The sequence below is a fragment of the Acipenser ruthenus genome, chromosome 3 (assembly GCF_902713425.1).
Source record: "Acipenser ruthenus chromosome 3, fAciRut3.2 maternal haplotype, whole genome shotgun sequence".
In the NCBI taxonomy this organism is placed as follows: Eukaryota; Metazoa; Chordata; class Actinopteri; order Acipenseriformes; family Acipenseridae; genus Acipenser; species Acipenser ruthenus.
The window spans coordinates 31,424,588-31,448,867 of NC_081191.1; the positions used below are offsets into that span (position 1 = coordinate 31,424,588).

The 24,280-nt window shown below is 38.1% G+C and overlaps 1 protein-coding gene and 1 long non-coding RNA gene across 5 annotated transcripts in view; both read right to left on the reverse strand.

The window, feature by feature from the left end:
* Positions 1-7,701: 7,701 nt before the first annotated feature.
* On the reverse strand, positions 7,702-14,032 carry LOC131715709 (uncharacterized). The gene is made up of 2 exons (XR_009315365.1): positions 12,311-14,032; positions 7,702-12,199 (listed from the first exon to the last, which is right to left on the reverse strand). It is a non-coding gene; the product is annotated as an uncharacterized LOC131715709 (long non-coding RNA).
* Positions 14,033-14,879: 847 nt separating this feature from the next.
* The window catches only part of LOC117435483 (growth factor receptor-bound protein 10-like), a 166,753-nt gene continuing 157,352 nt past the window's right edge, over positions 14,880-24,280 (reverse strand). For all 4 annotated transcript variants that reach the window (XM_059012781.1, XM_034058681.3, XM_034058680.3 and 1 more), the window contains 3 exons: positions 21,727-21,814; positions 21,535-21,628; positions 14,880-16,556 (listed from right to left, as the gene is read on the reverse strand). In XM_059012781.1, coding sequence (XP_058868764.1) covers positions 16,410-16,556; positions 21,535-21,628; positions 21,727-21,814 — 329 coding nt within the window. In that variant the 3' untranslated portion in view covers positions 14,880-16,409. The remainder of the gene's footprint in view (positions 16,557-21,534; positions 21,629-21,726; positions 21,815-24,280) is intronic.

The window sequence follows — 24,280 nt, forward strand, 5'->3', positions numbered from 1 at the left end:
TTTATGTCTGATATTGATGACAAAATACAGTCTCTTCTTGTTTACTGCATTCTTGGTTTCTTCATTGAGCTGGAAAACCTGACAATACAGAAAGCCCAATGCTGGCTTCAAGCTCCATAAAATAACTAAAGATACTGTCCAACATACCCACTCCTAACTTAAAATGAATGAAATCACAGCAAACACTGTGATTGTTACGGGACTGATCCATTTTGTATATAACATGCCACACCAACAAGAACAAGATAATTGTGTTTTATTCACTGAGAAAAAACAACAACTGCTGAATGCTACTGTATATCAGGTTTAGAATGAACCACCAAAATAAGGAACAAATAAATTGTGAAGTCTTCCCCACAGTTTCTGAGAAAAATGTTCCCATTATTGTGGCCTGCCAAACACTGGAAGAGCAGTCTGGGAAGGACTATCTGTTAGAGATTTTGATATCATCAGAGGGGAATACGTTGTGTTTAAACATGACATGTGTCTGAAGTACTGTATGTATTTTCCTTGAGCTAGTCAGATTGTTATCAGTTTTGATAAGCATCAACTTTATGGTATGTAGAAATACAATTGTTCATTGCTACCTACATACTGTGGTTTGTCCACTCATGAGCAAGTAAATCAGATGGTCCATAAAGATGCATTTCGTTTCTGCTTTCTTTTCAAAGCCTATTTCAGAAGACTGTTCATTGGGTGGTTAATACATTTGTTATTATTAGTTAAAATGATCATATCAATGTACTCCATTATCACAGTTCACAGCACCCCCTTGTGGTTAAGTCTCTTTCATTGGTAAATAAATTAACAAGTGCATATAGAAAGAGAAGATCTAATAACATTGTTAAAATTGGTCTGCTACAGTACATACAAAACCACACGCATATCACTTCAAGCCATCTCACATTTTTTTCAAAACTCATTGCTTGGTAGCCAGGGCAACTTGGCAAATCATTACATGAACACTTAGTAACCATGGTTTCCTGATGAAAGGGTGATTTATATCACCCATTATGGAGCCACCTTAATCTCAGAGAGATATCAGAGCTGTATCATGCAGTCAGCACAGCCACATGCGATGCTTTTTCCTACACACAGAAGCCTCACCTGTATCTTTATGCAATATTGATCCCTTTACTGTTGGTACTGCAAAAAATGGTTCCTTCATTAATGTTGATATTTTTTTTCCACAAGGGGGCAGAATTGTATTACTTTAGGACAGCTATTGGCAGTATCAGTTATCAGCATTGTGAAGAAGGTGTATGTTTGAAATCAATTCAAAATACAGTCAGCTCTCATTAATATGTTTTTCAAGGGACTGGAAAAACTAATCGTCTTATCAGCAATTATCAGGAGTCTAAGACAAATGCATACTGACAGTTTTTATAGAAGTTACAGTATAATGCAACGTATTATAAATGTAAAAGTACTGTACATTTTATTGAAAATACAGTTGTAAGTAAAAAGTACACATTATAAATGAACTCCACTTGAAATCTGCATGTCCCATTCTAATCACTGGCAAAACACAAAAGCAAGACATCCTCAACTTCAGCATAGTGAGCAAATCAGAATCCTCGACGACTTGCATCCAGTTTTGCTGTTCATAGGCCTGTATTATTAGTTTTTCAGAATGGCTGACAAAGTGTTCGCAGTAATGTTGAAATATCAACATTCTTTTTTTTTTGTTTTGCACTGGTCACTCATGTTGTGCTTCATTGAAATAGCATTGACATGAACACTATGGCAACCCAAAATGCTTTATAGGATCACAATCCCAAAACAGCCCTAAAATACAGTACAGAGGCACTAATATGGATGCAATTTAATACATTTCCCATGATCCTTTACACTCAGCTGTTTGTACTAGGCAATTCGCTTTATTCAAATCATTCTTCCCAGGGAGGGCTCCAAAATAATTCACACCAACAGGAAATTTGTGTTAAGTGAATTTGTATTATAATAACTAATTTACAATAAGCGACTGCTAAATTTGGCTGGGACAGTGTAGAGAATACGTAATATCAGGAAATTAGGTTAATCCTAATGAGAAATCACTGTAAATCGATTAGGCTTTTCCAGTTTGTACCAGAGCAGAACTGTATGACAAATAAAAGAACTGTTACAACTGTTTTTTGGGTTTTTTTTTTTTACAAAAAAGCTCATGATTGTTCAGTTGGACTGAAACATGTTTGTATGTAATCCACTTCACCTCCTTCAGGCGTCTGTTATTACTGTATTTGTAATGTCCATGCTCCAAGACATCAGAAAGCATTTGGGGATATTGGAGGATACACAAAAAATGCAGTTTGATATTACAGTATCCACACTTCTGACAAACCGTACTACCTGATGCGATCTCATTTAGAACCGGACTAGAGACTATCTCCTGAGGCGGCCTTGAGTCTGGTTCTCAAGTACAGTTTTAAACGGTGCGTAGTGTGGACGCTAAACATATTTAGCACTTTTAAGCCGGTTTAAAGACAACTAATACAGTTTAAAGGCAAAGTGTGGACAGGGCCTTACTTTTCGTAGATCCACAGGACAGAACAGCAGTGCATCATCCTTAGAAACACACCAAGGGGAAAAATGGAAATACATACAGACGTGCTCAAATTTGTTGGTACCCCTCCACAAAAAACGAAGAATGCACAATTTTCTCTGAAATAACTTGAAACTGACAAAAGTAATTGGCATCCACCATTGTTTATTCCATATTTAATAGAAATCAGACTTTGCTTTAGATTTTTTATTCAACATAATATTGTAAATAATAAAACAAATGAAAATGGCATGGACAAAAATGATGGAACCGCTAACCTAATATTTTGTTGCACAACCTTTAGAGGCAATCACTGCAATCAAACGTTTTCTGTAGCTCTCAATGAGACTTCTGCATCTGTTAACAGGTAGTTTGGCCCACTCTTCCTGAGCAAACTGCTCCAGCTGTCTCAGGTTTGATGGGTGCCTTCTCCAGACTGCAAGTTTCAGCTCTTTCCATAGATGTTCGATAGGATTCAGATCAGGACTCATAGAAGGCCACTTCAGAATAGTCCAATGTTTTGTTCTTATCCATTTTTGGGTGCTTTTAGCTGTGTGTTTTGGGTCATTATCCTGTTGAAGGACCCATGACCTGCGACTGAGACAGAGCTTTCTGACACTGGGCAGTACATTTCGCTCCAGAATGCCTTGATAGTCTTGAGATTTCTTTGTGCCCTGCACACTCAAAGCACCCTGTGCCAGGCGCAGCAAAGCAGCCCCAAAACATAACCAAGCCTCCTCCATGTTTCACTGTAGGTATGGTGTTCTTTTCTTTGAAAGCTTTATTTTTTCGTCTGTGAACATAGAGCTGATGTGACTTGCCAAAAAGCTCCAGTTTTGACTCATTTGTCCAAAGGACATTCTCCCAGAAGGATTGTGGCTTGTCAATATGCATTTTAACAAATTCCAGTCTGGCTTTTTTATGTTTTTCTTTCAAAAGTGGAGTCCTCCTGGGTCTTCTTCCATGGAGCCCACTTTCGCTCAAAAAGCGACGGATGGTGCGATCAGAAACTGACGTACCTTCACCTTGGAGTTCAGCTTGTATCTCTTTGGCAGTTATCCTTGGTTCTTTTTCTACCATTCGCACTATCCTTCTGTTCAATCTGGGGTCGATTTTCCTCTTGCGGCCGCGCCCAGGGAGGTTGGCTACAGTTCCATGGACCTTAAACTTCTTTATAATATTTGCAACTGTTGTCACAGGAACATCAAGCTGCTTGGAGATGGTCTTGTAGCCTTTACCTTTACCATGCTTGTCTATTATGTTCTTTCTGATCTCCTCAGACAACTCTCTCCTTTGCTTTCTCTGGTCCATGTTCAGTGTGGTGCACACAATGATACCAAACAGCACAGCGACTACTTTTCTCCATTTAAATAGGATGAATGACTGATTACAAGATTGGAGACATGTGTGATACTAATTAAAGAAACTAATTAGTTTGAAATATCACTATAATCCAATTATTTATTATCTTTTCTAAGGGGTACCAACAAATGTGTCCAGGCCATTTTAGAATATCTTTGTAGAATAAGCAATAATTCATCTCTTTTCACAGCTTCTTTGCTTTATTCTATGACATACCAAAGGCATGCAAGTATACATGATAAAATAGCTTTTAATTTCATCACTTTTCAGGAGAAATGAAGAATTAATTCAATGAGCTGTAAGGGTACCAACAAATTTGAGCACATCTGTATTTCTATTAGTACCTGCGTGCACTGCTTTGGTTTATAAAAATGTGTATATGGTTAAAAAAAAAAAGGGTACCAGTACAATAATAATAAACAAGCTTGATACATTGTTTACCTTTATATTTTATTAGTTAAATAGAGCACCTGAAATATAAAATGTATGTTTTATAGTTGAGAGAACATACTTATCAACATTTGAAAACTGTTCAGCAGAACATCCGCGCAAATAGTAATGGACTTAATTAACTTTATATTGTTTAGTTCCCTCAAGTAAACCCCAGAACAAAAATAGTTTTGCAGGGGATTTTGCAGCAGCAGGAAATAAAAGGTTTTTATATGTTATACATATACATATGTTTAGTGACGTCATAGGTACCTGAAATAGAAATGTAACCATTATCGAATGGGTATTTACCTCCAAAAAAACAGAATCCTGAATAATGTATACCAAAGCTGCTCTTTGACCCTGTGACGCAGTCGTGACCCCGCCCCCAATGAATAAAAATAACTACACTCACAGATCTCAGCATAATTTTTCCTCCAAGCCTGCTGCAATCATGGATGCAGCGACCTTGAAAGTTAATGGTTACATTTTTATTTCAGGGAACCAGGGTTATGATAACCTAACTTTCCCTTTCAAGTATGAAATGTAACCAATACTGTATGGGTGAGTGTACCAAAGCCATCGCAACGGCAAGATTGCAGACAACTGGAATGCTACAAGACTAAGCCGTTACTGGGGTACCATTTGGAACCCCAGTAACAACCCCAGTAACAAGTAGCTAGGGTGAAAAAATTTGAGGGAGAGTTTCACCACTATGCCTGTGTTGTAAGGGCTGACTGAAAAGCCGCCCTTAAGACTCTAGTTACAAAACCAGGGTTATTTTTATTGACCCAGTTTTGACCTGATGCTACACAGTGAAAAAGCCATCGAACTGGCCTGATGTCGACCAGGTTCCGAACCAGTACAGTATCACAGTATCAGCCGCAGGCCATGACAGTATCACAGGCTCAAAGAGCAGCTTTGGTATACAATATTCAGGATTTGGGTCTTTAGGAGGTAAATACCCATTTTGTACTTGAAAGGGAAGTCCAAAACATGTAGCTTTTATCGCACACCGACTATTTTATATAAACTAGCAGTATTTCCATTTTTGGATGCTGCCTCCGGGATCAGTCTCCCATAGGTCCCAATATTGTCCATTATTAATGCAAGTAGAGGTGCAACACCATAATAATAGATCATAGATCAAATTTCCATTCTTTATTGTTTATTATTTAAAAAGAAAGTTAAAAACAGAGCAATGTTTTGACCAGTTAAAAGGGAACACATGGTTTTTCACTCTAATGCGCAGAATAAATGCTATTCAGCTCACTGTTAAATTAGCACTTTCTTTTTTGTATTGATGTTTAACAAATCTGATACCATGATATAGCAAAAGAACAAAGAACAAATGTAATGTATTGGTAAGCATGCCAAAAAACAAAAGACAAGGCAGTTATAAGAAAATTGGAAAAACATTTCCTTGATATAATTGTCAGCCTTAGAATGAGACTGTGATTGCATTAAGGCAATTCTAAATCCAGACATTCAGTACATGCTGGTTTCTAGTGTATTTTGTTTGCAACATGGTTAAAGCATCTTTTCTTAATACTCAATGCTATTGAGTTACAGTATAAACTGCTGCTGCTGTAGAAACAAACACATTGTTCACTGCAGAGAAGAATGCCACAGTCAAGAGGTACTGCGGTTTTTAATGTTACCGTGACGATGGAGTCCAATAAAACTAAACAAGACTTGTGATATGTAGTGGGAGTGCTAGAACCTTGTTGCTTATTGTTTTATGCCACCCTTTGCCAAGTTATAATCACCTGGTATTATACAGGGTGAATCGTAAACCAATTTGGGGGGGGGGGGGGGGGGGGTGTCACTGCACAAAGTTAGTCAATCCGCCCCTTATGCAGTGCCATTGAAAGCACTGCTGTGGCCTCAATATAGCTCACACATATCTTCCAGGTACAGCTGGTACACCAGAACTCTGCCCCAAGATCAAATACAAAATGCTTTAATTATTCTATGTGGTATTTCTTACCAATGTGTTTATTACATCCACTAGGGGGCAGTGTTGTATTTGGTACACTGGTGTACCAACTGCAATTTGAGATGTTGGAGATGTTTTAAAGGGTTTTTTTTTTTATTTCTAACTATTACAATGCATAGAGAAGTCCAGTTAATTTAAAAGAGTAACCAGTTTTGGTGACTGAAGCTAAAATTATTTTCAAGGTTATTCTAAACAAGATGAACAATAGCTTAGTTTATTTATTTATTTATTTATTTTATTTATTTATTTGACAGGGACAGTGTACAATTTTTAACATGTATGACAGGTCAGAAGATTTAGCTATGAGCTCATTTTCATTGGCAGTCCCTGAACAAATACAAAAACAGAAAAAGAAGATACAAATAAACAAACATTTACAGAAGTTAACTGTGAGGTTAGTATCACAGATTTATGAAGATGACTCATGCAAATTGTTCAGTATCTCTGACACAGAATTTTACTTAAGATTTTGTAGCCTGACACTATTTTAGTCTTAGCTGTAGTTACTCCAAAACGTTCTCTTGGTCGGACGTCTTTGCCCTAAATCCAGCGTGAAGATTTGCATAGAGCATGACTGACAGTTTTATATGTACATCTACATTGATCTGTGTGTAATATTTGCCCATGAAACAAAACAGCTGATGCTGCTGCATGATGGAAATGACTATTGACCAGGCTTCTCCTTCACAGCACGGCTATTCACCAAACTTGGATGTCTTTCAATGGTGTCTGCTCAGAGGTTCTTTTGCCACAGCTTTTCTGACCTTAAAATGCCAGCCAGAACAATCAGGTGGTCAACAGCATCTGGACACATATTGCAGAACTCAAATAAATAGACCAATTTATTTGTGATCTATGCCTGAATACCTCACATGGCAAGTGTACATATTTACCAAATTATTTGATATTTTCATAGTTGATGTTCAGTATAATACTACGATGTCCATCTATAGTGCGCTACTTAGGTTGAACATACTTTCTTACAAATATTTTTTATCAATGACATTGCTTGGATGTTGGAAAAGGCAAGGGGTCTTTGAAAGGTCTCAAGCTTCCAGCCTTCAGACAAGAACTTAGTGAATGTTGAATAATAGTGGTCCTCTTTACCACCCAAATAAATACCATTTGGACCCAGGAACTCTCCCACCGCATTTATAGTAAAACTGAGTGAGACAAGGATCTCAAATAATAATAATAATAATAATAATAATAATAATAATAATAATAATAATAATAATAATAATAATAATATTAATAAATGTATTTAACAGAATTAGCATTTAGAATTGTTTTGGCTGATTAAACTAATTACTTGATTTTTGTAGATTTCATAAAAATTACATTTAACAAGAGAATAACAACAAACAAATAAATTCCTTTGCCTTTTAATGCAATGATAAATGATAAATACCATTTGAAAAACACAGTATGATGGTTTAATACTTTCTTATAATTTATGATCATTTCACCTGTATTTATACACAAGTTCGTAAACATTACTATATTAAAAGCTTATTACCCAAATCACATGGATGATAAATCATAATCCTAAAATTGACACCTTGCTAATATTGCTTACTGCTGCAATAGAACAGATGATAAAGTGCAGTTTTTGTCAGAGGAAAATAAAACTTAATTTTACAAAACTATTAACAAATAACTTTTGAGTGCTTACATTTTACAAAGCTGAATTTATTGCACTCTCCTGTATATTTAAAAGGATTTTTTCTTTTAAGTAGAAAGGAAACATTTACAGTAAGTCCACCATGTAGTTTGCCAAGCATGCCATTAGTGGTCTCATGTAAGTGTTTCTCTCCGATAACATATCCTTTTCCCCTCAAAATAGTTATTATACCATTTTTGTTTGAACCGTAAGGCTAACATGTGTAAGCAACCCTCCGGTCAGTCAATTTACTGTAGTGTAAAAGACAAACAATAAAACATCACTGTTTTAAATGAATATCAATGTATTAATATTTTATTCTAATTACAATAAAGAGAATATATCAGTCCCTTATTTGTACAAAAATACCTGAAAAGGTTACAATTAAGAATCATAAGCCATTCAGTTATTTACAGTATGAAACAAAGCACATGATGAATACAGGTTCTTCTCTTAAAGAAAAAAGGAGTCATTAATACCTTTTTGCATTCCCTGAAGTATTTCTTGTACTCCTTTTTACAGTCACTAAACCTTGCATTGTGCCAATATATGCAAAGCAAGTGTAATCTCTGGATAAAAGGGAAAAAATCAATTGGTCAAATTGTCAGGTATAGGCTAGTTTAGTGAAGAGAAAAAAAGTAATCTAAACTCAGGCACTCACTGCTTTTTAGGCTTAATTGAAGAAAATAATTCTGTGCTATATATTTCACGGGGTGAGAGCCAGGGCTGGAGTGAAAGGTTGTTACTTGGAGAGGTAGTCTGAGGAGTGGCCTCAGGGGACAGGTTAGGAAAGAGGTTCCCGACCGGCGGGAGCCTTCTTGGCCAGAGGAGAGTGAGCCACCTCGAAGGCTGGCTGTTCAGCAGCCTCCGGAACCAGAAAACACATAAGATAGATGGATCAGCGGGGGCCCACGACAGGCTCTGCGGAGCAACAGCAGTGTAGAAGGAATAGGCTCTCGTGCTGAAGAACCTGGAAAAGGAATGACAGAAGAGGGAGCTGGAAATAGAGCCCAGTCTCAATTTGGGGAAGATATAGACCAGGAGCTGCTAAAGAATAGAGTGTGTGCCAGGGGGGTCCGCCCTAAGACTCATGCGGTGAGAAGCCGCCCTCCCCCCCTCAGCGGAGGCGTGGATGGCAGCAGCCATAGAGGTCAGGGAAGTGAGCCTCACTTACCCCCAAAGGTTGGACACCCGGCTCCCCGCAGAACCCCACATCCATGGGACAAAACAATAGTTCATGTTCCAATGCATAACATATATGAAAGAAGGAGGAAAAAAAAAAACATACGACACAAACAAGATGAATTAGATTTGGGTAGAGTGAAATTATGTGTTTACCTGCCACACAGTGGAGAGGAAAAAACCCTGCCCTATTAGGGGGGAAAACCTCTGGTGGACCCGGAAGATCAGGTAGCCCCACTCAGGGCATGCTAACAATTATTTGGTTAGCTGCTGCAATATTGGAAAAAGATGTGCGTATGTAGGATTCTATTGCGGAAAAGGACCAGCGCCCTAGGCTCTTAATTAGATGCTGATTGATGTTGGCTTTTGCTGCTGAGGTGGCTGCTCCGATTCTAAAGCAGTGAGGAGTGTAGAACCGAGGAGAAAGGCCTGCTTTGCTTTGCAGAGCGTCAGGCGGATTGCTGGAATGGCCAGAAGAATCGGAGAGAATACCGACATGAGATGGTAATGGGACTGGTTTCTGGAGATGTACTGGATTCTGGAGATGTAAGACTTGATTGGAGAAGCGGAGAGGTGTAGAATATCTTGTGCGTGGACGATAAAGGCTAAGATCCAGTCTTGATTAAATGGAGCTGACTGATTTTGTTTTTGTTTTTTTACGCAGGAGGAGAAAGAAGACCAGCCTGTAGAGTAGGATGATCTTGTTGATGGAGCTAGGGCAGCAGACATGTCATTTCTAGCTGATTGAAGAAGGCTGAAGAGAGGAGAGCTCACAGGAACACTAGGTGCTGGTGTTCCGGAACTTGGAGAGGTGCTGGAGCGGCTGCGGGAACAAAAGTGCTGAAATCTGGCGATTTTATTGCGGCGAATCTGTGTAGAAAGAGAATGACGGTGGATGGCAGTGGGAGCCTGAGAGCAGAGATCTGCTGAAGCAGTGATCTGTAACAGTGTGCAGTGGACTGCTGTCAGAAGTGGGCAGTGGCCTGCTGTAGAGAGCAGAGATCTGCTGAAGTGAGTGAAAAGAAACTCATTGAGAGATATGAGCAAATTTAAGCTGCATGAAGTGCCTCCTAGGGATTGCAGGAGGTTGTTGCACAATTTTCTGCCAACCAGAATTTTGATAGGATGTCAATGTTGGTCTTTAAGTGTTAAGACGATTTAGATGGAGCCAACGATGAGGCTGCTTTCGGGAGAGCTGTAGAATGCATAATGCACTGCTTTGAGGCCGCTGCAAAACCTATTAATTTGATCAGTAGCGGTATATCAGGGTATTGTCCATTACAAGGTAGGAGGCTGCTTTGACTGAAATGCTGCTAAATCAAAAGGACATGGTTTCCGTACTTGACTGGAAGCTCACATCGAATGAAATATTAACCTTCCAAAGTAAAACTGATTCTGATTTGAAAGTACATGACCTTTGCAGTGAAAGGACCAGCTAAAATATAGAAATTGTGGTGTTATACTGCCACCTAGAGGTTATGATTAGAATAAAACTGTTGGCTTTAGATTGTTGCTGGGTAGAATAGATTTCATTATTGTGATCAATAGTCCATGTGACTGGAATGTTTATCCTAAATGCTCTTATGCTGTATCACGATTGTATTTGGACAGAGGAAAGTAGAATGGGCTTTGTATGTGCATGCGTTGTCCACAGGCGTTGGCTCACAAACTCCTGAAATTGCAGTTAAAAGAGGACATCTGCTGATAAGATGGCGGTGGCTTTAGTGGAGAATGTTTCATGGTACTCGTAGAACACAGTACCCCCGTATCTAACTGAGAGCTCCACGATGTAGAATAAAGTATTGATCCAGCTCTCGATGGCGGTGTGGAACTGAATGTCGTATGACTTGAATGAAACATTGATATCTTTACCATCAATTATTTATTTTCTGATGTTAGGATAGTGACGCCTGATAGAAGGGGCTGTTGAAATCACAGGCAGCTCGTCAGTACAGGCAAGTGAGACATGGCCTGCTGAGCATTGTCCATCTGACTATCTATATATTTATTATTAATTTAAAATATATATTGAATACATATTTTAGGACAGTTAAGCATGTATATAAGCAAGTTAACATAGGTCCACGAGACGCGCCTGCAGTTGATTTAAATGTCATGAATTCTGAGAGTTGAACTTACTCTCTCCAGTTATGAAAATGCAGGGGCAGGAAGCTGGAAGATTGCAGTACTGGGGCACAGAGCTCAGAGGGCCTCATGAAACTGCCTGATTACTAGGGGTGCAATAATTAAATCGATGCATTGATTATTGATCATCTGTCCTTAAATTTTACCAAGCTTCGATTAAATTTTGGTGAATCGATGCATCAAATTAGTACCAAGTCTCCTGTTGCCAGTTTGCATTAAAACCTTGAGTGTGAGTGCGTTGCTTCTAGTGCTAGTACAGTAGATTGGCACGTTGCTAGGATACACACTTCAAGCCTACATTACGCGTTGGATAAGACAGGCCAAGTATTCACGTTTTTTTTTAATTAAAAAATTAAGGCAACACTTTTTTTTATTTATTAAATCTACCAATTACCTTTTGTTTCAAAGCATGGTGTGCTTGGATTACATGGCAATATTATAGAAAAAGAAGATGAATTTAGTACGATAGTTACATTAGTCAGGGTTTGTGAGATTAATTCAAATGTTTTGCTTTTGGACATAAAATGTAAACAGTATTGAACAACCATAGTTCAGAAATTACTTCTGTTAAAATATAGTATTTCTTATTATTATTACAATATTAATCTGATGCGGACGCATGCATATTCAGTTGATAAAGTAGGCTTCACGTAATACGTTACAAAAGCACGAAACTAGAACAATGCTGGGGTTCCTGCGTTGAACTGGGAATTGAAACCAAATTAATGTCCTTACCCATCGTGATTTGTTGTCTCGGCTGCTGAACTTAGTAGTGAATTGCTAAACCATGAACCCACATGGGGAACTGATGCAAGCAAGATGATTGCCAGATCAACTGCGGAGGCGGGCGTTGAGGGCGCAGAGGCTGCAATGGCGTCTGCAAGGAGACGAGAGAGTAACAGAATTGTGCAATGCTGTTATAGAATGACCAGGAGGGAAGGGACACTACTGCTACTTTAACACTGAACTGCTACAGTGGAAAAAATACCTTTACACAAATAGCTTTCAGAATCTTGTTGATGTACCAATCTTTAAAGAAAAGTTGGGGAGGTGCGCCTGCTTGTAGTTGTTTGCAGGCAGAGGAATAGACAGGTTCTGCAAACAAAGCTTCACAATAGATGTTAAGGCTGGAGATTAGATAGTTGCAGGCTAAATTGCAGCTGCTGCAGCGAGAAAGAAAGAAAAAGAAAGAAAGAAAGAAAGAAAGAAGCTGAAGGACGAGAGAAAAAGAAGTTTAGACATTAGTAAAAAGAGAAAGTTTAAGCACGTTTGATGGAGTCTGAGAGATTGCTAGAAATCGAAAACAACAGATGAAAACAAACTGAAAACGCTAGACAGCAAGCTCTGTGAGATTCAGAATTAAATAGGAAATAGGAGAAGATTGGCAGGGAAAGCAGGGTGGAGCCCCGGATCTCATCCCCAGAAATATGCCTATAGGCTATCATGTATTGTGATCAAACTTATTTGCAAACTACTTGGTATATCCTTATCAATTCAAAATCAGGATTGCAACATGAAGTACTGTTAAAAAAAAAAAAAAAGAAAGAATGAATAAAAATCACAGGCCTAAAAAGGCCTTATTCAATAGGTTCCAAATCAACCCTGAGCTTCCCATTTACATTCATGTCAAAAAAAGTTAATTTAATTTTGAGTTGCCTGCTAGCTGAATATATCCATAAACTGTCTAAGAAAGCATAAAATCAACATTTATAGGTGATGTACTGAGTTCAGAGCCATACTGTACATAATTTTGAATATGTATTTATAAAACATTATCACTACAACTAACTTAAATACAATGGCAATGACTGTTAGTATTTAATTATCTTAAAGCCTTATATAAAAATAACCTTTTTTTCTTTCAAACCATTGGAGTTTAAATATTGCATTTTCTTAGTTTCAATTGTTCTTAGAGAACTTGAAAAGATTCATGCCAAGTGTAATACCTAAACAAATTGCTCCATTTAAGCATAACATTTTTACAGGATAGTTTTTTTGTGAAATTATAAAGCATAAACAACAACAAACAAACAAACAAAAAAAACATAAGCAACTCAATATGTACATTTATCAAATAATAAAAAATGCACTAATAACAAAATCAAGTTTCTTCATTTTATACAGACAGTTTTTGATAAACACATATGCTGTAAATCATTGGTCTGTAAACTAAAATAGTGTTGCTTCTACGTGTTTTCCATAGTTTTGTATATGTATACATGTGAAATGCATGATTCTACCTGCAATGTAGATTTTCTTTATAACACTAAAGTAACTAATGCAACCCAAGCAGCACTATATCACTGCTTTTTCTTGAACCATTTAATGAACAAATGATTGTAGCACCAGTAAGTATTCAGATCCCTCACCTGGAGTCTGACCTAAAGTTGTTTTAGCCCTAAGCTACATACACAGAAAAAGGAATAATAGCTGTCTTGCAGAGCATTGCGAGACAGCTATTATGGTTGATAATATGCACCACTGAACAAACATCTAGTGATATTTCACATTAAATAGTCTTTTGAGGGGAGAGGGAGAGGGATTTTATTCTCTTACTGGAGTTAGGGGTTCAGTTAGTGATACATTGTTACTTGATAGATTCAGGTACTATACGCGCATATATATATATATATATATATATACACACACACAGTACTGTGCAAAAGTTTTAGGCAGGTGTGAAAAAATGCTGTAAAGTAAGAATGCTCTCAAAAATAGACATGTTAATAGATTATATTTGTCAATTAACTAAATGCAAAGTGAGTGAACAGAAGAAAAATCTAAATCAAATCCATATTTGGTGTGACCACCCTTTGCCTTCAAAACAGCATCAATTCTTCTAGGTACACTTGCACAAAGTCAGGGATTTTGTAGGCATATAGTCAGGTGTATGATTAAACAATTATACCATACAGGTGCTAATGATCATCAATTCAATATGTAGGTTGAAACACAATCATTAACTGAAACCGAAACAGCTGTGTAGGAGGAATAAAACTGGGTGAGGAACAGCCAAACTCAGCTAACAAGGTGAGGTTGCTGAAGACAGTTTACTGTCAAAAGTCATACACCATGGCAAGACTGCGCACAGCAACAAGACACAAGGTAGTTATACTGCATCAGCAAGGTCTCTCCCAGGCAGAAATTTCAAGGCAGACAGGGGTTTCCAGATGTGCTGTCCAAGCTCTTTTGAAGAAGCACTGAGGCTGCCTAAATCCACAGAAGAACTGTGGTTAGTTCTCCAAGATGTTTGGGCCAACCTACCTGCCGAGTTCCTTCAAAAACTGTGTGCAAGTGTACCTAGAAGAATTGATGCTGTTTTGAAGGCAAAGGGTGGTCACACCAAATATTGATTTGATGTAGATTTTCCTTCTGTTCACTCACTTTGCATTTTGTTAATTGATAAATATAAACTATTAACATGTCTATTTTTGAAAGCATTCTTACTTTACAGCATTTTTTCACACCTGCCTAAAACTTTTGCACAGTACTGTGTGTATATATATATATATATATATATATATATATATATATATATATATATATATATATATATATATATATATATATATTAATTACAGTGATTGTGGAGCCAAAATGTTAATGTATCAAACATATTTGGAATACTGTGCATTGTCTTTCTGAAACTGTCTTCTGGTTTACTTGGAACAGTCACCTCAATACCAGCCTTCCGAACGATCCCTGAATTAATATACTCAGATGGACGCTTGGATATGTAGGTTTGTAACTAAAGCCCCTTTCACACTGGCACTCCTACCCGGGTCCGGAACAGGGTCCTGTCTAACCGGGTCACACCCGTGTAGTGTGAAACCACGTACCCGGGACCCAGTGACACGCTTTGACCCGTCCTGAGCGAGACAAAATGCTTGACGACCGTTTGTGAGCTGACGCAATAACAAACAGCCATGCCTGAGGTGAAAGTTTCACTTCCGCAAGGAATGTTTTTGTTTATTCTGTTAAGCCATATTTGTTGCTTGAGACACACCATGAGCCAGATTGCAGCAGGGATGAAGAAACATTTGCTCTAATCAACATTTGGGCCGACGGTTCAATCCAGGAGATGCTTGGATGGAAGCGTAAGTAACAAGCTGTTTCCGGGTCATTGATAAACACATTGTTTACTTGCATCTGTCACCCCAGATCAACCCTGCTTTATCAAAAGCAGTGTGAAATCGCGTACCCGACCCGCATGACACCGGGTCCTGACCCGGGTAGAACATGCCAGCGTGAAAGGGGCTTAATTCTGCATTGTCTGAATGGCCACTGAACCGGGAAGCTAACAGCTGCAGTGAGTCATGGCTTGCTTCATGACATTACTCTTGGTTTTGTGCTTCTTGAGTTGCTTGTAAATAAAAACAAAAACTGCAATTTGTTGTCACAGAGCATTTCCTTTTTGTTATTCCACTGCTTTACTAAACACTTAATATGGCTGCATGATGTTAGGTGTTTGTAGAACATTTCCCACAGATTAGTCCCGGCTGGAACTTTTCATGGCCAGGTTCTCTTATAATCTGAAGCCCTTCTCACAGCAGCTTTAGGTTTAGAAAAAAAAAAAAAGGTGCTGGAGGAGTTGCATTGTTACATTAGCTGATAAAGGTTGTGTTTAGTTCTGGAGTGCAAAAAATAAAACCCTAAAAAAAAGTCTTAGTAAACAGACATTTGCTAATGTGAAGAATATTCCAGGGGAAAATATATATTTCAAAAACAACTCTCTTCATGCTTTTTTTATTTTATTTTTAGTATCCCAGCCTGATGATCATTTCCAGTTGATTGTGCAAGAAAATGTGACAAAATAAAAAACACTCAAGCTCTTGGGTCATACAATGAAGTTCCAAACCATGATCATTAAAATGTGCTCCATTTGCCAGTCGATTATTGTCAAGTTAAAAAAAAAAAAAAAAAGCAATCTTTGATGATGACGACATGGTCATTAGTATCCTAAATCACAGATTACTGAAGGTCTCAGATCGGCCTCTGATCCACAGATTCTTCAACAGCTTATCACAAAAAAAAAATAATAATCATGGTTTCATAAATCCAGTCTTTAGGCAAAGTCAAGTCAAAGGTCATAAGGCCACTATTGTGCAGTGGTGCTTGAGTTTGCATGGTAGAACTCCTCGGTTTAGCTGGTAAAACTCGACAAGCTGAATAAGGTCACTGAATTTGGTACTTCCGTCATCAAGGCTTAAGAAGATCTGTCCATCCTCTTCACACTGGAGTGGGGGGTGGGGACACAGGGGTATGGAAGATAAAACATATACATATTTATTAGCAATTATCTTGTGTTACTTATCTTTACTATAGTGATCTTTCAACTGCTCGTACATCACTACAATGTCAAACTATTAGTCCAAGGCTATTGTGTCCACCATCTGACAGAGGTTTAGTACTGTATTTCTTCCCAAAAGTACACAATTATCTTTTTAGACAAGATTTTAACAGCAAGTTGCAATTTACTTCGATTAGACTTTTAAATATGGGAGATGGTTTCTGGCAACATCATATTATACAGTTCTATAAAACTGGATTTCTTGTAAAATGTTTGTGCACTTGTTATCAGCCACACAAAACATGATCAATTCCTAGAGTTGTACAATTAAAGCACTTTATTATGGTTTCAACTGTAATGCTTTAAACTCATTGCCTTTACTAGCACATGATTTATGCTTTCAGCTTTGTTATGCTTAAGGCCCTGTGAAAATCGCAATTTTAACGGGCTGTGCGGAAATCGTGAAATTAGCCTGTAGCAGGGCGATAGAGAGCCCTGTTATGTAAATGTATTTATTTATTTTTAGAACAGGGTTTCCCCCTCTGCCCCTGTGTTATTTTGTATTTGTTTTGTATTATTATTATTATTATTATTATTATTATTATTATTATTATTATTATGTATTTATGTATAGATGACGGCGACGCGCCGTGGGTATTGTTTTTGTATTTTGTTATTGTTTTGTTCTTTACAGATGTGACGGCGTAGCCGTGTTTGTTTTATTATATTTGTTTAGTAGCGTGGATGGGTAGCCCCATCCACAGTAATTTAAAAACTTGTGCAGATTGTGGCCGAGGGGTAATAGAATAATTGCTAGCTAGTTAAACCCCTCGGCCACGGTATAAAAAGCCTCAGCTCTCCAGCTCGGGGTGGGTGTACAAGAGGAGCGTAGAGAGCGAGGAGAGAGAAAAACGAAACTTAAAAAGAAAACATACAGGAACAGTGAAGGCTATTGCCCAGCCTGACCTGTGTGGATTTTGTGTTCGTGATATGTTTTATCTAAAATATTTATTTTCGCTCTGTGAGCAAGTTTCTTTTTGTTCAAATCTTTGATTTATTTTTGTATTTAAATAAAACGGCGCGCCGCGTCTTTATTATTTAAAACTAACTTGCCTGGTGTCAGTATTTTTCCCGTCCCTGCTTCTGTCTGACGTCACCGTCTTAGCCATCCTGCCACATAGCCCAATACTGTGATTTTTACAGTATTCTTAAGAAATAAAAATCATTTCATAATTATTTGTGTTTCATACAAAAAATAAAAAAAATGGATTCACATTAATGAAACTATACAGCTCTGCTTTGTGCCTGTGTGTAATATTCGCCATGCACACAGTGCTGTGCAGTGATTATGTCATGTCACTATGTACAATCTAAGTGGGAAATTAAAACACTACACACTGTAAACAAGATAATGTATGTCTCTAAAAAGGCTAAAAAATGTGTCTGCAGCAGATCACATAAAGCAGTATCCAGCAGGAGTTTTACACAGCGATGGAGGTAAGCTTTTGTTCTGAATATCCTGCAACGTTACTGTAGATCACTACCGAAACTCGTCTGTTGACAAGCATTTAGATTCACCGAAAAGAGAAAGGCGTAAATCCAGAGCAGTACTGCAGCTGCTTTACTACAAAGAAACAAAAAATGGTGACTTCCACATTCCAAAAGTCCACTTATTAAATTTTGACCTGACGGAGGCATTTGTTTGCACAAATATCCCTTTTGAAAAATTGGACAACCAAAAGTTACAGAAATTCTTCAGGCAGAGTGCAAAAAATGGTGGAGTGATTCCTTCATCAGCCCAGCTGAGATGTGAATACTAAAGCTGCTGAGTATCACAAGCAGGAGATTATGGAATTGGTAAAACAGTCTGGTTGCTTGTCAGTGGACACACTGACGAGTCGACAGATGCACAAGATCAGTATGGGTTACACATTGTATTTGTTTTGCAAGACCTAAATGGTGAACAAGCACCTGACGTACTAGAACTGAAAGCTGTCCTTGCAGATACACTTTACCTACAGGCTGTTATAATTACAACACCGTATCACAAGCTATTGTAAAGTGCTTGAATAACTTTGATGTTAATTTTGATGTCGGTGCATTTATCTGTATATTTGCTGTTTTAAAAAAAAAAATAATAATAATCTGTACGCATCATTTATTTTATATTTCCGTGCACATTCTGCAAAATACGATACTTTACCGGTGACAATGCCGTGAATTTTAAAGAAAATTTCCGCGAGTTTCACAGGGCCCTAGTTATGTTAAATTTCGATTTTCAACCAGTAATATCTAAGTAAAATGCATTTAAGAGAGTATTTACATTTTTTTTTTTTTTTTTTTTTACAGCTTAGAAATACGTTTCAGTTATGATCACGTTCCAGTAAGTGCAAACCACCACCTACGGGGTTATTTAACGTAAAACTAAACGTTCAAATTCACTCATAATGATATGATTGGGTAATGATCTGCAGTTTGATGAGTTTATCATTTTTGGCAATAGTACTCAAATTAAAATAAATATTGGGGATTCACTTTATTCATTGATATATTGATATGTGTTTGTTTTAGTGCATAATGTAAACATCGACTGGAAAGAAATCAAAGTGTTCAGCAATGTTTATGACTACTTTAATAATTTTAAAGTTTTTAAAGTAAAACAAAATATTATATATTATATATACAGTGCCTTGCAAAAGTATTCAGACCCCTGACCAATTCTCTCATATTACTGAATTACAAATGGTACATTGAAATTTCGTTCTGTTTGATATTTTATTTTAAAACACTGAAACTCAAAATCAATTATTGTAAGGTGACATTGGTTTTATGTTGGGAAATATTTTTAAGAAAAATAAAAAACTGAAATATCTTGCTTGCATAAGTATTCAACCCCCACACATTAATATTTGGTAGAGCCACCTTTCGCTGCAATAACAGCTTTAAGTCTTTTGGGGTAAATATGTACCAGCTTTGCACACAGTGTCGGAGTGATTTTGGCCCATTCTTCTTGGCAGATTTGCTCCAGGTTGTTCAGGTTGGTTGGATGACGCTTGTGAACCGCAATTTTCAAATAGTGCCACAGATTCTCAATGGGATTGAGATCAGATTCAGATTCACAGCCTGACCAATGATCCTTCAACAGTGGGGTTTTTATCCAGAAAATGTGACAGCAACTTCACAGGTGGAGGCCAATGGTAAGGTAATTGTGTCCTCGTTAGGGCAATTTCTTTCATCGGTGTAAACTGGGAGCTTCCACAGCACAGTCCGTTGAATACTTATGCAAGCAAGATATTTCAGTTTTTTATTTTTCTTAAAAATATTTCCCAACATAAAACCAACGTCACCTTACAATAATTGATTTTGAGTTTCAGTGTTTTAAAATAAAATATCAAACAGAACGAAATTTCAATGTACCATTTGTAATTCAGTAATATGAGAGAATTGGTCAGGGGTCTGAATACTTTTGCAAGGCACTGTATATATATATATATATATATATATATATATATATATATATAAAAAAACAAGGATACGCTAAACGTTGGAAAATGAACAAGCAGAAGAATTAATCTGTATTGCAAAGCTCAATTGCATCTATTATTATTATTATTTATTTCTTAGCAGACGCCCTTATCCAGGGCGACTTACAATTGTTACAAGATATCACATTATTTTTTTACATACAATTACCCATTTATACAGTTGGGTTTTTACTGGAGCAATCTAGGTAAAGTACCTTGCTCAAGGGTACAGCAGCAGTGTCCCCCAGCAGGGATTGAACCCACGACCCTCCGGTCAAGGGTCCAGAGCCCTAACCACTACTCCACACAGCTGCATCTACCACTAATAATAATAATAATAATAATAATAATAATAATAATAATAATAATAATAATAATAATAATAATAATAATAATAATAATAATCCACTAGACAGCCCTGTAAATATCGGAACACAAGCGTGTATTAAGGTAGGCTTGCACCTTAAAACGTGTACATTGGTAAGCATGGACAATCGATGAAAAATGAACCAGCAACGAATCTTCATTGCAAAACAACCACATGAAATATTGTGTTAATACGAAAAAAATGCAACCCTGTAAATATCGAAAAATAAGTTCATACTGTTGGCCTACAACACACTCATAAAGGCTTCAAACTGTTTTAAGATTAACAATAAAATCAATACAAGTACCAATTTTATCACAAAATCAAAGCAAAAGTGATTAATGTGTTTTTATAACGTGTACATTGATAAATAAATAACGCTGGAAAAGGAGCAAAATACAAACATTCATTGCAAGACATTATATATATTGATATATATGTATGTAAGGTATAAACCACGATGAGCCATGCAGTTCCCATGATATATACCACGTATGGGAACCGCACGGCCCAAAGTGGTTTATACCGCTTATAAGATGGGTGATGAAAAATAATTTAAATAATTAAAACACATTTTAAATTAAGACAAAACCAGACACTTTTATTGTGTATACATGTGCAGTGTAATATAGTCCCAAATTTAATTAAATGTATTGTTCACTTATTAAAAATACATTGCAAGTCAGTTTACTGTGAATTTCTGCATCGAAAGTGGCATCTCACTAGAAACTAGAGGACTGAACACACGCTGATGATGGGTGGAGTTTCAAATGACACAGAGGAAGTAAGGGGAAAAACAGCCATGGATGCTGAAGCTGTATCTGCAGGTGAGTTTGTGTACTCATTAATGCAAGGCACACATTCATGTCTGTTTTCATCCTTTCAGATCTCAAAAGATGTTTTTGTTAGTTATCGGACACCCTCGCGTCCAAATTGTGCCAGATTAAGTTGAAAATCAAACCAGAATTTACACACCAGAGATCAGGTGCAAATGCTGATTGCATACTGTAATATTATCTAAAAATACTTACAGGTAAGATCTGGAAATGTTTAATTTTCTGATGATGGCACAGAGTAAGTACAAATGCCTTTGGATTACTTTGACTGTCCCTCAAAAGGAAAATCCTAAAAAAAAAATAAAAAAAAACACACAACAAGTCAAATCACAGCAGGTAAGTTTTATTTTTTTTGTTAGATATTAAAATGCAGATATTTGTTCTTACCCATCAACTAGCCCTTGTTGTATGATCATTCTATGAGAGTCTTCTCGAGCGATCCTCCCATGAAACCATGGATGTGTTCTGTGAATGACTAAGGATGAATGCATCTTATTAAAAAACTGTATATTTGGAGTTTACCTCAAATTCTAATAATATGAGACACACAATAGGTTTAGCTTTTAACAAATCTCGGATATTTCCGACTCAAGTTTCAGGATAAAGGTGACAAAATGGAGATGCACTCAAACCAGTTAAGCCCCGGACTTATCATGGCAGGTTTATCTTCAATAACTTCCTTTATAAATCAAATTGCAATCCTTGCCTTATGATCATTACCATTGTAAGAGAGACAGAGACAGAAATAGAGATTATAGAGATATCTATATATACACATATATACACAGTGCTCACAGTGGCCGCGTCGGGGCACACAATATAAGCGTTATAACCAAAGAGCCTTATAAAACGGGAGAGGGGGTGGGCAGCGCCGTGCGACACATACCACACATCTGACTAAAACATAAAATGACTCCCTCTCTATAATGCACATACAGTGAAGCAAAAATGTAACTTTTCGTGAATTAACCATGCATAACGCGCCATGTAATCAACGCTATCTTTTTTACAAAAAAGAAAAGAAAAAAAGGTAACATTCCTACTCATGGATCATTTTAATTAGCAGTTTTTAAACTGTATGTAGCCTGGCTAAATGGCGGTTGGGAGTTCAGTTCGAAGCGACAGACAAGCAAACCAAGTGCGAGGAGAGCAGGTTGGGAGATGGGAAGAGGGAATGGGCTCGCCCCAGGTTCAGCTGCCGGAGCGGGGCTGAAGCGAAGCGAAGCTGAAGCGTCTCATCTCCCAGAGAAAGCCGCAGCTCCTCTCACAGCAAAAAAGTAAATACATTAGGAAAGATAACCACTTAGTATGCCTAATATTTATTTAGTTATAAAACTAATGCTGAATAAGATGTCTGTGTTATAAAGTGCCAGCACAGCATTTCTTCAGTTCAGATACTGTATAAAAAGGGAGAGACAGAAACGGAAGTTAGACTGAGAAGTTGTTTATAGTTTGAACAACACCAGTACTGTATTTACTGTAGAAATATTGAATGAATCACTAGTATAGGGAATTGGGGGACATGCTGTAGGAGCGTTATATCCGAGGCGCATTATAACCGAGAGCCTTAATAAAGCAGACACAGTTGCCATGCAATACATTGAATGGGTTGTGAGCTTTTCTGGAGGGGGCAAATCGGCCAGCTCATAGGCAGTCATGACAATGCCTGATCCATTTCGACAGCCTCTACTTAGACACGACTTGACCATGGGACTCGGCCCCATAGCAGACAAACTGTTCAGACTGCCTCCAACTTTTTGTCCTGTCAACGTAGTACACCAGGGCCTGAACTGGGAAGAGCGTATGGAGCGGTCACTCTCTGTCAGACTGGAAAAGAGGAGGATGGAAAGCCACCAATTCCACAAACTGGCTGACATGGAATGCCGAGATCGTCTTCGGCAAAAACATAGGATTGGTACGGCGTGTAAGAAAGCCTCTCTGATCGACAAATATTTCAGTTCAACTGAATGCAGTGGCTCTAATGGAGGGTTCATGAGTGCATTAAGCACCATGTTTAACTTCCAGCGAGAAACAACGTCCTCCATATGTAGCCAAAATTCTGCAAGGCTAGGTAAAACTACATGGAGCTCTAAAATATTGATGTGGAGACCCTGCCAAGGGGGGTTCCACACAACTTGCGCCCCCATGTTATTCACTCACTTCTGGCGACACTGCCCAGCGCTACACCGAGGCGTATATGGGCAGGATGTTTCCACCAAGAGAGCGCCTTTACACAGTGACGAGACACTGTCAATAGGCAGCCGCGGTTCAATGCGGGCTGAAAAACCCTGCTGTTGAACCAGACCTGCAGGGAGCGCATGCGCAGCAGACCCAATAGGAGGCTGTCTGAAAAGGCGTGAGCTGGCTCTGTTTGTGCTGTCGTCCAGGTGCAAATGAGCCAGGTCTCCCAGATAATTGAGCACTCTGATGCCTTTGAGTGTCAAATGAGGCAGGATAGCTTCCAGGCACTTCGAGAAAGCATGGGGAGCTAGGGAGAGGCCAAATGGCAAGACATGGAACTTGTACACTGTTCCCTGAAAAGCGAACCGCAAGTACTTCCCGATAAAAAGGGAAGGGGACCGTGGTTGAACTGCAGTGAGTTGCTGGTCTGAGCGGTAGTAAGCACTCAGATGTCCATGGTGCACTGACGCCAATACTCCAGATAGCTCCCTGAAAAGGGTCCCTGGACGTGTGGCAGCAAACCACTAGGGCTGCTGCACAGTTAGTCGCTTAGCCTGAGGCGTTTGTTTCTACGCCAAGCGGCAGAACCTATTATAGCGTCTGCAGCCGCGGGCCAGTTTGAACACCACTTCTGGCAGCAGGCGCAGCTGGCTGTGCCGGTCTTTAAGGCTGCTGGTGCCTAGGGGGCCAGTTTGCCGCTGATTTGCGCACTGGGGGTAGTCGCCTGGGAAGCAAGTGAACCAGCTACTGCAGGACCAAA